Below are 13,491 nucleotides of genomic sequence, written 5' to 3' on the forward strand. Positions count from 1 at the left end.
CCTTCAAATTGCACAGAATTGTTAGAGCATGTTGAGACATGTTATGAATCCCATTTTGTTAAAAAAAAGAACATTGAAATGGCAATATTTTCAACCAAAGTAGTTTCCTATAATGTCCCGGCTGCTGATTGGCTACAGAGGACAGACAACAACCAATGGGAGGGTGACTTTGTTAACCAATGAGAGATACGTTTTGATGGAGTTTAAACCAATGGTCTCACGAGTTTCTAGTTCTCAACCAACTGGATTTATAAATGGTTAGTTGACGTCATGGGGAAATATAACGTTTGACTCACTTCCCCAGTTATCTTATTCGTGGTGTGTGTCTGGAGGAAACGGAGTCACTTTAATTTCGTTCAGTTTTGGAATAATCCAGCAGTTACCAATCGGTAAGTAACTTTTGCGGTTTTGGTAGTTTTCGTTTTACCAATCACAAATATTTGAAGTTGTCGGTTGACGCTCTTCAATATGGAACAATAGAATCTGAGATGGCTGGAGGCTAAGCATACTTGGTTGGCTACAGTACTGTAGGTAAATTACGTTAATTAATTGGTTTATTGCATTTTCTCGAATGTGACTTTCGATTCAAGCAGGCGCGTGAGTTTTAATGAACGTTAGCTAGCAACATGCCATATAGCAACGTTAGCCATGGTGCTAATGCGCTTGGTTGGTTAGTGGTCGATCAGTGTTGTAGCTTTACGTTTTTAACCTTCTCTTTTCTACAGTAAGTGTTTACGTCTTGCTGGCGTCATACCCACAATGACTCGTTAAATTGATAGCAAAACGTTCTTGACGTGTGTTTTACACCTAGCTTATAGCGTTTGCCCGCTCAAACGAACAAAGGTACGCAGTGCAAAAATACGAAATGTTGGAGGCAACAAGTTAAGGCGGGGAGGTTTGTTCATAATCAAGCGCGCTGCTGGGACCAAGACTCTTCTCCGAGCGGTACCTAGGGGCGGGGGAGAATTCAAATGAACCATTGTTACAATGTTGCTTAATTGTTGCAAGCTTAGCAACAATCGTCACTACCTTGCAAAGGTGACGAACACTTTTAAGCTTTTTCGGCTGCAACATTTGAACTGTTGGTTTGAGGCAACTGAACTTGCAGCATATAGCCCAGGCTCTTAGACCTTGTGCCTCGTTTTGAAAAGCTATTTCATGTCCGTATTGCCCTCTTCAAATCCTAGACGGACCATAATCGCCGTTATTTAAATGTTCTAGTAAAATGGCTCGTACCAAGCAGACCGCCCGCAAGTCCACCGGAGGAAAGGCGCCAAGGAAGCAGCTCGCTACAAAGGCAGCCAGGAAAAGCGCGCCATCCACCGGAGGAGTAAAGAAACCCCATCGTTACAGGTACTGGGAGCAGTTCAACCGGTTTTCCAACATTATTTTGTTTACTTTGTCTAGATTTAACCTGCAGATGTGTCAGTAACAGTTCTAGTTTCTCACATTTTTAGGATTAATATCCAATTAACCAATCTAACACTACTGTTTTTATTCCCCAGGCCAGGAACCGTGGCTCTGCGTGAGATCCGTCGTTACCAGAAGTCAACTGAGCTGCTGATCCGCAAGCTGCCCTTCCAGCGCCTGGTTAGAGAAATCGCCCAGGACTTCAAGACAGACCTGCGTTTCCAGAGTGCTGCCATTGGAGCTCTTCAGGTAAGAGCAGCAGTCCGCATTGATATCACACTAATATTATGAGGGCTATTGGCCAGGGCACAATTAGAAAGAACCATTTTTATTATTCCCCTATTTTGTGATTTCCAACTTTTCTTCTCAACAACAGGAGGCCAGCGAAGCATACCTGGTGGGTCTGTTCGAGGACACCAACCTGTGTGCCATCCACGCCAAGCGTGTCACCATCATGCCCAAAGACATCCAGCTGGCCCGGAGGATAAGGGGAGAGCGGGCTTAAATGGCATTCAACTGCCTGCTCCAGACATAGTCCTATTTATCTTACTTAACAATTTCATATGTTTTTTTTATTTCCTTTTTTTTTGTATTTTAGAATGATAAGAGATCAGTCATTCCACAAACCTCAATTCAGATCTGGCCAATGTGAGGGCAGAGGAATGTAGGAATATCTGCTTCAATTGCAAATGAGGCTTGTTTTTACATTGAGTAGAGGATAGTGTATTACTTGACTGTTCAGTCAGATGCCCTCTTCAAATGTTAACTGTCTCATTTTGGATCCTGGTGGATAGTATAGGCTCCAGATGAGGTTGGAGCTCTTGCTTGGGGGGGGGGGGGGATTCAAGATGTCTGATTTCTTCTCAGCTGCCAGGGGAAGGAATGGTCTGGGTCCTTCATCAATTTCCACCCTTTGTCTGTCAGCATGTCTTACACAACACCTCACTACTACACAGTGGCAGCGGGATTGACCTCTTGACACTGTCTGGGATGGCCAGGAGCACGACAAAGCCCCCCTGTATATTCTGAACTGCTTTTTACATGTTTCCCAACATGCAAAACCTTGGCAGCTACATTTAATACTATTTATGGAAGTGTTGTCACATTGTAGTCTTTCTATTAAATGTCTTTATGAATAAATGCTCATGTGTTTGTGGTTCTTGTTCTGAGGATAATGTCTCTAGCCACTAGGGGCTTTAACATTTGGTGTTCACACTTGAATTTTTCAAAACACGTGTTTATTCAATTACCACAACATTTTGATGTTTAGCACATATCCAGTTGTCAAGGGATTTCTTTTCATACGAACCACTCCGTGTGCTTGAAACCAACAGCTGTGGAATTGGGGGAAAAAATCTGATTTTGGAATGGGATTTTAATTAAGACTCGCAATATTCAGAATGTTTATGGTCTTGATGGCATCCCACAACAGGAACTGCTCATACCAGAGATTTTAATTATCTTCAATTATACTCACCGATTCGGTTGACGATCTCCTCACATTCTTTGACCGCACTGGCTCTAAGTACCACACAGCAGAATCCTGTTGACTGAGGAGTTTCTGGGGATTCTCTGAAAATGGAGCCAATTACACATTCTGACATGTGCTCTCAGGCAAAGGCGTTGTAGCAGCTCAAGGTGCTTCATCGCTGCTGTTAATGGTTTTCTCCAGAGGCGCGCTTTAGAAATTCAATGAGGTTGCCCCTAGATGCTGATCTAAGAACTGTTCTCTCTTTCCCCGCCTGAATGTTATTGTTAGGATGGGGATAGTGTAAACTGATCCTAAATCTGGTTACGGACATTTTATAGATGGGGAGGTGTGAGCGACAGGAAAATAGGATGCTACTCTTCCTGTCCAGTTATTTGGTCTACTGTACAATGAATAACTCAAGTGTGCTTTTGCACAAACGATGTTAAAATGTCTTAAGGTTGTAACATTTGTAAATCTTGGAATATCTGCAATGGTGAGAAGGCCTGGGACTATTCTCTGATATATATATATAATGGCTGATAATAAAAATACTCACACTACGCAGAAGGCAAAGATGGTATAGTCTGGCTGGCCAAACCGCCCTACACATGAGATCTCTGGATAATGGTGCTGGAACAACTCCTAAACATAACACACAAGGGTGAAAATTGTGAGAATTTCAACCAACAACCCTATATAATAATTTTGATCTGCTGGACAACACCTGTTGCCAACGTTGTGATATGTTCCAGTTACTCACTGTCATATTGGATTTCTCAGTGCAGATCAAGTGGGTTTCCTTAAGATCTAAAAGTACTTCCTGTTGGGAAAGTGAGAGGATATGTTAGTAGTCAGATTACAACAAACTAGTCAGGTGTCAGCATGTCTCTATTTGTCAGTACCATGCTGGGCTGGTTTTGCTGTATGACCAGGGGGATTCCATTTTGAAGCACCTCCTTGCCTCCGTACTGTCAAGAAAATAGATGAAACATCAACACAGTCACACACAATAACCACAAGTACACAACAAACCACAATTGTGGTGCAAATAGTACAAAATAAAAATCTTCTCAAACAGCGAAGCACTAAGACAATACACACCAACATGTAATTATAATGTTCAAATAACATATCTACCATTCCAATGTTTGTCTTTCCCAAGAACTGCACAATGTACACAATTCTGCGGGGGGAGAGGGGTTTAGTGCCTCAGATTAGGTAAACATGCCAGTGTACTATTTTAATATAAGAGATTAGAAACAGATTTCAGTGTGAAACTACAAATAGCCCTACAACCTGAACACTAGATCTGAATGGATAGGATCGGTATAAGCAATATGATAGTACCCAATAATGTATATTTTCATTAGATGACTAACAGCCACTGCTGACAACACCGCACCTCCATCTTGGAACTCCCCACTGTTGCAAAAAAATATTTTGGAAGCTATAGAAATGCATTTATTAATGTCTACGTTTGTTTCGTTACATTTATTCTATTACAAATGAATGCACATTTTATTAATTATATTATGTGAGCTAAAAATAAAAACATGAAAAAATAATATTTTTTCCTTAAAGTAACATTTGCAGAATGTACTAATGTTACTGTCCCCACAAAAAATACTAAATACATGTCATTTTGTCCTTGAAACATTTCATTGAAATTCTGTAGAATTCCATTCATTCCTATGGAGGACTGCTTCTTCTGGGGAGTGCCAATATTGCCGACCGGTGGCTTCAAAGCCTCTCATTGTCCAACCAATACATAGCAATCCAGAGTTTATATACATCATTGGTAATAACACCATATTGCTTTCTTATTAGCAGGCTGCAAACCAATAACAGATGCATTACCGCAACAACAATCGCTCAGACTTGCCTTCCCTCTTTGAGGCACTGAGAGGGTGTGGGCCTCTCGCCCTGATTGGTGGGTTCTTGGGAGGAAGGGGGGGGGCCTAGCTGCAGGGTGGGGTTCTCTTCTCTGAGAGCTCTTAGGAGTTTGATGATGGGGCGATATACACCCCCGTCCTGCACACACCACCGTAACACACGCAGGGACAGGGGATGCCCCTTAAGCCCGGAGAGGACCACACCTGCCTGAGAACACAAACACACAAAAGCACAATGTCTCAATTAAATATTAAAAGAGAAAAATGCCTTGTACAGCATATTAAAAAAATATATTGTTTGATTAAGGTGTGGCTGTATACAGCACCAATCATAAGATTAGACACACCTAGTCATTCAAGGGTTTTTCTTTATTTTTACTATTTTCTATCTTGTAGAATAATAGTAAAGACATCAAAACTATGAATAACACGTGGAATCATGTAGTAACCAAAAAAGTGTTAAACAAATCAAAATATATTTTATATCTGAGATTCTTCAAAGTAACCTCCCTTTGCATTGATTACAGCTTTGCACACTCTTGGCATTCTCTCAACCAGCTTCATGAGGTAGTCACCTGGAATGCATTTCAATTAACAGGTGTGACTTGTTAAAAGATTATTTGTAGAATAGATTTCCTTCTTAATGCGTTTGAGCCAATCATTTGTGTTGTGACAAGGTAGGGGTGGTATACAGAAGATAGTCCTATTTGGTAAAAGACCAAGTCTATATTATGGCAAGAACAACTCAAATAAGCAAAAAGAAACGAAAGTCCATCATTACTTTTAGACATGAAGGTCAGTCAATACGGAAAATGCCAAGAACTTTGAAAGTTTCTTAAAGTGCAGTCACAAAAACCATCAAGCGCTATGATGAAACTGTCTCTCATGAGGACCGCCACAGGAAAGAAGACCCAGAGTAACCTCTGTTGCAGAGGATAAGTTCATTAGAGTTACCAGCCTCAGAAAATGCAGCCCAAATAAATGCTTCACAGAGTTCAAGTAACAGACACATCTCAACATCAACTGTTCAGAGGAGACTGCGTGAATCAGGCCTTCATGGTCGAATTGCTGCAAAGAAACCACTACTAAAGGAAACCAATAAGAAGAGACTTGCTTGGGCCATGAAACACGAGCAATTAGACCGGTGGAAATCAAATGTTATATGTTTGGTTCCAACCGCTGTGTCTTTGTGAGACGCAGAATAGGTGAACAGATGATCTCTGCATGTGTGGATCCAGCAGTGAAGCATGAAGGAGGTGTGATGGTGTGGGGATACTTTGCTGGTGACACTGTCTGTGATTTATTTAGAATTCAAGGCACACTTAACCAGCATGACTATCATAGCATTCTGCAGCAATACGCCATCCCATCTGGTTTGTGCTTAGTGGGACTATCTTTGGTTTTCAACAGGACAATGACCCAAAACACACCTCCAGGCTGTGTAAGGGCTATTTGACCAAGAAGGAGAGTGATGGAGTGCTGCATCAGATGACCTGAATTCCACAATCACCCGACCTCAACCCAATTGAGATGGTTTGGGATGAGTTGAACCGCAAAGTGAAGGAAAAGCAGCCAACAAGTGCTGAGCATGTGTGGGAACTCCTTCAAGACTGTTGGAAAAGCATTCCAGGTGAAGCTGGTTGAGAGAATGCCAAGAGTGTTCAAAGTTGTCATCAAAGCAAAGGCCGGCTAATTTGAAGAATCCCCCCCAAAAAATTTTTTAAAATTTGATTAACACTTTTGTGGTTACTATATGATTCCATATATGTTATTTCACAGTTTTGATGTCTTCACTAAAAAGTAAAAATAAAGAAAAATGAGTAGGTGTGTCCAAACTTTTGACTGGTACAGTATATATATATATACAGTTGCAGTCGGAAGTTTACATACACTTAAGTCGGAGTCATTAAAACTCCACAAATTTCTTGTAAAGAAACTATAGTTTTGTCAAGTCGGTTAGGACATCTACTTTGTGCATGACACAAGTAATTTTTCCAACAATTGTTTACAGACAGATTTCACATAACTCACTGTACCACAATTCCAGTGGGTCAGAAGTTTACATACACTAAGTTGACTGTGCTTTTAAACAGCTTGGAAAATTACAGAAAATTATGTCATGACTTTAGAAGCTTCTGATAGGCCAATTGACATCATTTGAGTCAATTGGAGGTGTTCCTGTGTATGTATTTCAAGGCCTACCTTCAAACTCAGTGCCTCTTTGCTTGACATCATGGGAAAATCAAAAGAAATCAGCCAAGACCTCAGAAAACAATTGTAGACCTCCACAAGCCTGGTCAATCCTTGGGAGCAATTTCCAAACGCCTGAAGATACCACGTTCATCTGTACAAACAATAGTACGCAAGTATAAACACCATGGGACCATGCAGCTGTCATACCGCTCAGGAAGGAGACGCGTTCTGTCTCCTAGAGATGAACATACTTTGGTGCGAAAAGTGCAAATCAATCCCAGAACAACAGCAATGGACCTTGTGAAGATGCTGGAGGAAACAGGTACAAAAGTAATTCTATCCACAGTTTTAACGAGTCCTATATCGACATAACCTGAAAGGCCACTCAGCAAGTAAGAAGCCACTGCTCCAAAACGCCATAAAAAAGCCAGATTACGGTTTGCAACTGCACATGGGGACAAAGATCATACTTTTTGGAGAAATGTCCTCTGGTCTGATGAACCAAAAATAGAACTGTTTGGCCATATTGACCATCGTTATGTTTGGAGGAAAAAGGGGGAGGCTTGCAAGCCGAAGAACACCATCCAAACCGTGAATCACGGGGGTGGCAGCATCATGTTGTGGGGGTGCTTTGCTGCAGGAGGGACTGGTGCACTTCACAAAATAGATGACATCACGAGGAAGGAAAATTTGGTGGATATATTGAAGTAACATCTCAAGTCATCAGTTAAAGCTTGGTTTCAAATGGGTATTCCAAATGGAGAATGACCCCAAGCATACTTCCAAAGTTGTGGCAAAATGGCTTAAGTACAACAAAGTCAAGGTATTGGATTGGCCACAAAGCCCTGACCTCAATCATATAGCAAATTTGTGAGCAGAACTGATAAAGCGTGTGAGCAATGAGGCCTACAATCCTGACTCAGTTTACAACGGGCCAAAATTCACCCATCTTATTGTGGGAAGCTTGTAGAAGGCTACCCGAAATGTTTGACCCAAGTTAAACAATTTAAAGGCAATACTACCAAATACTAATTGAGTGTATGTAAACTTCTGACCCACTGGGAATGTGATGAAAGAAATAAAAGCTGAAATAAATCATCCTCTCTACTATTATTCTGACATTTCACATTCTTAAAATAAAGTGGTCATCCTAACTGACCTAAAACAGGGTTTTTATTACTAGGATTAAATGTTTGGAATTGTGAATGTAAACTTCCAACTTCAACTGTATATGTATACAGTATGTGATAACCAATGTGATAATGGCTGGGGAAATTTTTGCTTGTTTTTGTTGTTCTCCAAATAGCATTTTAGGGGTTTTAAATTGTATAGAAATGCAGTAAATGAGCTTCAACTTTCTTCAAATTTCCCCAGGACCAGTGGAAGCAAATTAGCCCCATATACTGTAGTATATGCCCCTGTACTGTAGTGCCTTCAGAAAGTATTCGCACATTTTGTTGTGTTACAAGGTGGGATTTAAATGGATTTAATTGTAATTTTTTGTCATCAATTCACACAAAATACTCTGTAATGTCAAAGAAGAAAAATTCTAACATTTGTTATAAAAATAAAAAAATCTTTCTGGGTAAGTCTCTAAGAGCTTTGCACACCTGGATTGTACAATATTTGCACATTGATATTTTTAAATTCTTCCAGCTCTGTCAAGTTGGTTGATGGTTATTGCTATACAGCCATTTTCAAGTCTTGCCATAGATTTTCAAGCTGATTTAAGTCAAAACTGTTACTAAGCCACTCAGGAACATTCAATGTTGTCTTGGTAAGCAACTCCAGTGTATATTTGGCCTTGTATTTTAGGTTATTGTCCCGCTGAAAGGTTTTCCTCTAGGATTTTGCCTGTGCTTAGCATTATTCTGTTTATTTTTATTCTAAAAAAACTCCCTAGTCCTTGCCGATGAAAAGCATACCCATAACATGATGCAGCCACCACCATGCTTGAAAATATGAATAGTAGTACTCATTGATGTGTTGTGTGGATTTGCCCCATAACGTTTTGTATTCAGGACATAAATGTAATTTCTTTGCCACATTTTTCTGCAGTTTTACTTTAGTGCCTTATTGCAAACAGAATATTTTTATGGAATATTTGTGTTCTGTACAGGCTTTCTTCTTTTCATTTTGTCATTTAGGTTAGTATTGTGGAGTAACTACAATGTTGTTGATCCATCATCAGTTTCCTCACAGCAATTAAACTCTAACTGTTTTAAAGTCACCATTGGCCTCATGGTGAAATCCCTGAGCGGTTTCTTTCCCCTCCGGCAACTGAGTTAGGAAGGATGCCCGTATCTTTGTAGTGACTGTGTATTGATACACCATCCAAAGTGTAATTAATAATTTTGCCATGCACAAAGGGATATTCAATATCTTTTTGATTTAATTTTTTAACCATATACCAATTTGTGCCCTTCTTTGTGCTGGTCTCTGTGGTTGAATATGTGTTTGAAATTCACTGCTTGACTAATTATTTTTTATACCTTGTCGGATGATTTTGCATGGTCCTGAGGAGCAGCTGGCTAAAAAGCAGGTGTGTTAGATTAGGGCTGGAGCCATTTTCTTTGTAAAGGTCTCCTTACCTGTCCATTAAAGGCATTCCGTAAGGAGACTCCGTTGATCTCATCAATGATGTCACCTGGATGTACACACTTGTCCACCTGAGCCTGGCTACCTGGCAACAGTTTCAGGACAAAGACACGGCCACTGAGATACCTGGGGGAAGAGAGAGAGAGAAAGGGGGAAGAGAGAGAGAGAAAGGTGGGAGAGAGAGAGAAAGGTGGGAGAGAGAGAGCGAGGTGGGAGAGAGAGAGAGAGGTGGGAGAGAGAGAGAGAGAGGTGAGAGAGAGAGGTGACTGTGTATTATGAGGAAGGATACAAGCACTGCCACTTACCTGAGCACCATCCCTAGCTCACGACAGGGTACTGCCTCATACATATCACACACCTGGAAAACACAGACATAGTCCTCACTTCAATAGGCAAAATATACACCGACTAACTATGAGGCAGGGAGGTCATACATAGATCTGAGATTGTACAGGGCTCATTTCAATATCTTACCGGTAGAAGCCAGCTCTCATCCAGAAAACTGCAGTTCTTAAGTGAAAAGGCAGACATTTTGCTGATGTGAGCAGTGACATTCTATGTTTTGAGAACTCTTTGTATTTGCAACATTTTGTTTTAGGCCAACAGTCTAAGCAGAGACTTGCCTCGTGCTTTCTGACACTGTGCATCAACCACATCATAGTCAGGCAAACAGGAGAGGGAAGGAAACATTTTGTACCTCCATGTCCAGTTTGAATTCCATTTCTGAGAGGACCATGAGCAGGGACATGAAAGGCTCTTAGAGAGGAAGGATATTTGACTCAGTCATCATGAGTGTTGTTGGACACTTCACAAGTTGAACTTTAATAATGGAACACTGGTCACTTTAATCATGTTTACACACTGCTTTAATCAACTCATATGTACAGTATATACTGTATTCTATTCTACTGTAGTCTTACTTTAGTCAATGTCACTCCAACATTGCTCGTCCTAACATTTATATATTTCTTTATCCCATTGTTTTACTTTTAGATTTGGGTGTATTGTTGTGAATTGTTAGATACTACTGCACTGTTGGAGCTAGGAACACAAGCATTTCTCTACACCCGCAATAACATCTGCTAAACATGTGTATGTGACCAATATAATTAGATTTGATTTGATCTGCTGTGATGAAAATTATTTCCTGATATTAAGGCCAATGCCAACACCAAACATTCAGTGAAAACAAAACAATCAGGAAGAGAAGAAAAGCCTCACCCACAAATTCCTCATTCCTAAGAAGTGAAATAGCTGGGTTGTACCACTGGAAAATGGAAACCAGTAAAACAAGTCAATGATATGATAGCCTATTCAAACATAACTGGAATATAGCTTCATTACTGAACATCAAAGAAATGTAAATTGTAATGTTACAGCAATGTAACAACAAGGTATTAGAGCCAATATGAGTGAGAGATAACAGACCTCTAGTACTTTGGGTGTGTGTAACAGGTGTTTGATGACTCCTTCTAGAACCCTCCGTCTGAGGGCTAGCCTAAGGAGGTAGCGTCCTCGTCCCTGAGCTGACAACAGCTTCCTGCAGGCTAAGGTCTGTTCAACCGCAAGCGACACAGCACTCAGTCTAGAATACACGCACAGGAACACACACACGCACACACATACACACACACACACACCAGTGAGGGAGCCAAGACAACAACAGGGGGGTTAGTAGTCACTGTATGTTATTTTCTAGAACACAATCTCTAAATGTGCTGTAGGTAGCTTACCTGCCGCAGTTGTCGTGTTGGAGGAGTTGCTCGAAACATTGCCAGTAGTCCCTGTGTACTAGACCAAGGACTGGCTCTGAGGGAGACACACACTAGTTAGAATGTAGGCAGGCTCTAATGTTCTGTACTCCTGTCTGTATGGCTTTGCTTTGTTATAATACTCACGTTGAAGGCCCTTCCTGAGGGTGAGCTCCAGTAGTTCACAGCAGGAGGAGAGGTGAGGGTTGACATCTGTCACTGTCCCCTCTTCTGTCTGCAGGTTCAGGATGCATACTGGAAGAGATCAAAAATATACACACAATGCAATATATGAGCGCACACATTACATGGGCCACATTGGGTAGATACTGTATGTGCACAGGCGTTGAGGGAACAATGCATGAATCATAATGGACAGACATAGACACAATAATAGACCGTACACAGTCAATTTAGACGTTTTAAATCAATAAGAGTTCATTTTAACACCATCCCAGAGAGCATATGGTCCTACTCTACAGAGTCTAAGAAGTACTTTGATTATACTGTTACATTTTGAGTGTTAATGCAACACTTTATAATGTAAAAAATGAACACCGCATTAGACTTGGCATTGTTACTCAAATGTAACACTATGGGGTAATTAACACTCACAGTGTTATTTATGTTCAACACTCGTGTTAATCTGGAGTTAACTCCTACTCCTATTCCGTTTTGGAATTTCTATTCACTTACATTCAGATTGACTACCAGGGTTAGGAACTCTGGTAAATGAGACTACCTAAACCATTTAACCCGGGAAACAAACAGTTCAGTAACAGTGCAATAAATCAAACTAACTGATTGGATTAGTTTAGAATAATGTATGTTGTGTCATTTTGTGTAGTATAAAGATGAATCAATCAATGCAAAAAACACAGGTATTAAAAACAATCCCCACCAAAAATCTACCTGCATAGCATACAGGGTAATCAGATAATGATGGGTGTGGATTGGATGGGAATATCTCTGGTTATTGACACCAACACTGGGGTTATTTTAGACCACTGAGTGTTAATTTCACTCTAACAGAGTGAACACTTAACTCCTTAATCAACACTAGAAATCAACACTGTAGGCTTATGATATATGCACAATACATGGCCAAAATATGGCAGACATGTGGGTGGTATCTTTGTAGTGCTGTATGGTGATGACTGACAGAGGGCACCTCTTCCACACTTGATGGCCAAGGAAGGACCCAGTTACTTGGCAACCTGGAAACATCCCTGCTTTTGTCTATTTGTGTTTTGCATAGTGTCTGATAGACTTCACCAGCCCTAGATTGCGTCAGGTGGTTGAGTGATAGAATAAAATAGTGGTGAAAGGTGCAGTGAAACTGCATGAATACACCAAAGATGCAGCTCCACTAGTAAAATCGGAAAGTGATCCTTCAATATATTTCATACAGATGATGATATGTCGAACATTCTGAGAGAAATAGATAGACTATGAGGCAATTTTCTGGTAGAAAAATGTACTTATTCTATAGTCCCTGCTGCGGCACATGAGCGTAACCTGAGCCGCCTATGTAGGAGCGTCTGTCTAATGATTGAGCTACACTAGGCTGAGTAAATATCTGCTGATACTCTCGCTCAGCCTATTCCTGTCTGTGTATCTACAAATGAACAATACATAACACCCATATGCGTGTTTCCATTCACTCGGTGTCCATTTGCAGTATGTTCTTACCTTTGAGGGTCCCGAGCAGCGGGTCTTTCGGAGGCATAATTAATATTATTAGCGCAGATATAGACGCACTGTACCGCCTGTCATTTAACAACGCGTCATAGCTTGAACACACTTCCGCATGTCTAAAACATACCGAGACACCCTTTCCCTTCGGCTGTTACAGATAGGGAAATGTAAACATGATATTAATGTCCAAATAGACTACATGAATCACATTTTGGGGAGGTTGGACTGAAAATATCAGTGACAGCTGCAATAAACCATTTTCTCTCAAAAACATTGTAGCTAGCCTACTCAGTTTCAGAATAGACTGCTTCATTTTGCACACACTGAATGGCTACATTGTTTCTGTCATTTAATCGCGGTCTCTCAAATTGACGCGCTGTAAATTAGATTCTATACTCTGGCGACCTCTTGTGGGAACAAAAAGTGAATTATCAAAACGCGTGAAGACCCAACAAAGATGTCTACCTGTTTCGTCTGT

The 13,491-nt window shown here is 40.6% G+C and overlaps 2 protein-coding genes across 3 annotated transcripts; one reads left to right on the top strand and one right to left on the bottom strand.

Annotated features, from left to right (window-relative positions):
- Positions 1-237: 237 nt before the first annotated feature.
- On the top strand, positions 238-2,552 carry LOC109870335 (histone H3.3). 2 transcript variants are annotated; one of them, XM_020460818.2, is made up of 4 exons: positions 238-389; positions 1,188-1,353; positions 1,506-1,659; positions 1,787-2,552. In XM_020460818.2, the coding sequence occupies exons 2-4, from the start codon at positions 1,226-1,228 to the stop codon at positions 1,913-1,915; spliced, it is 411 nt and encodes a 136-aa protein (XP_020316407.1). In that variant the 5' UTR covers positions 238-389; positions 1,188-1,225; the 3' UTR covers positions 1,916-2,552. The 2 variants fall into 2 exon arrangements, with proteins under 2 accessions (XP_020316407.1, XP_020316406.1); XM_020460817.2 differs by having other exon boundaries at positions 1,222-1,353.
- A 39-nt stretch (positions 2,553-2,591) lies between these two features.
- On the bottom strand, positions 2,592-13,271 carry si:ch211-250n8.1 (uncharacterized). The gene is made up of 16 exons (XM_020460814.2): positions 13,008-13,271; positions 11,463-11,570; positions 11,298-11,373; positions 10,993-11,149; positions 10,786-10,831; positions 10,262-10,320; positions 10,039-10,074; positions 9,870-9,922; positions 9,558-9,690; positions 4,764-4,981; positions 4,019-4,064; positions 3,784-3,849; positions 3,642-3,701; positions 3,438-3,523; positions 2,888-2,982; positions 2,592-2,744 (listed from the first exon to the last, which is right to left on the bottom strand). The coding sequence occupies exons 1-16, from the start codon at positions 13,042-13,044 to the stop codon at positions 2,710-2,712; spliced, it is 1,311 nt and encodes a 436-aa protein (XP_020316403.1). The 5' UTR covers positions 13,045-13,271; the 3' UTR covers positions 2,592-2,709.
- Between the last annotated feature and the right edge of the window lie 220 nt (positions 13,272-13,491).

Source organism: Oncorhynchus kisutch, linkage group LG25 (genome assembly GCF_002021735.2).
Source record: "Oncorhynchus kisutch isolate 150728-3 linkage group LG25, Okis_V2, whole genome shotgun sequence".
Lineage (NCBI taxonomy): Eukaryota > Metazoa > Chordata > Actinopteri > Salmoniformes > Salmonidae > Oncorhynchus > Oncorhynchus kisutch.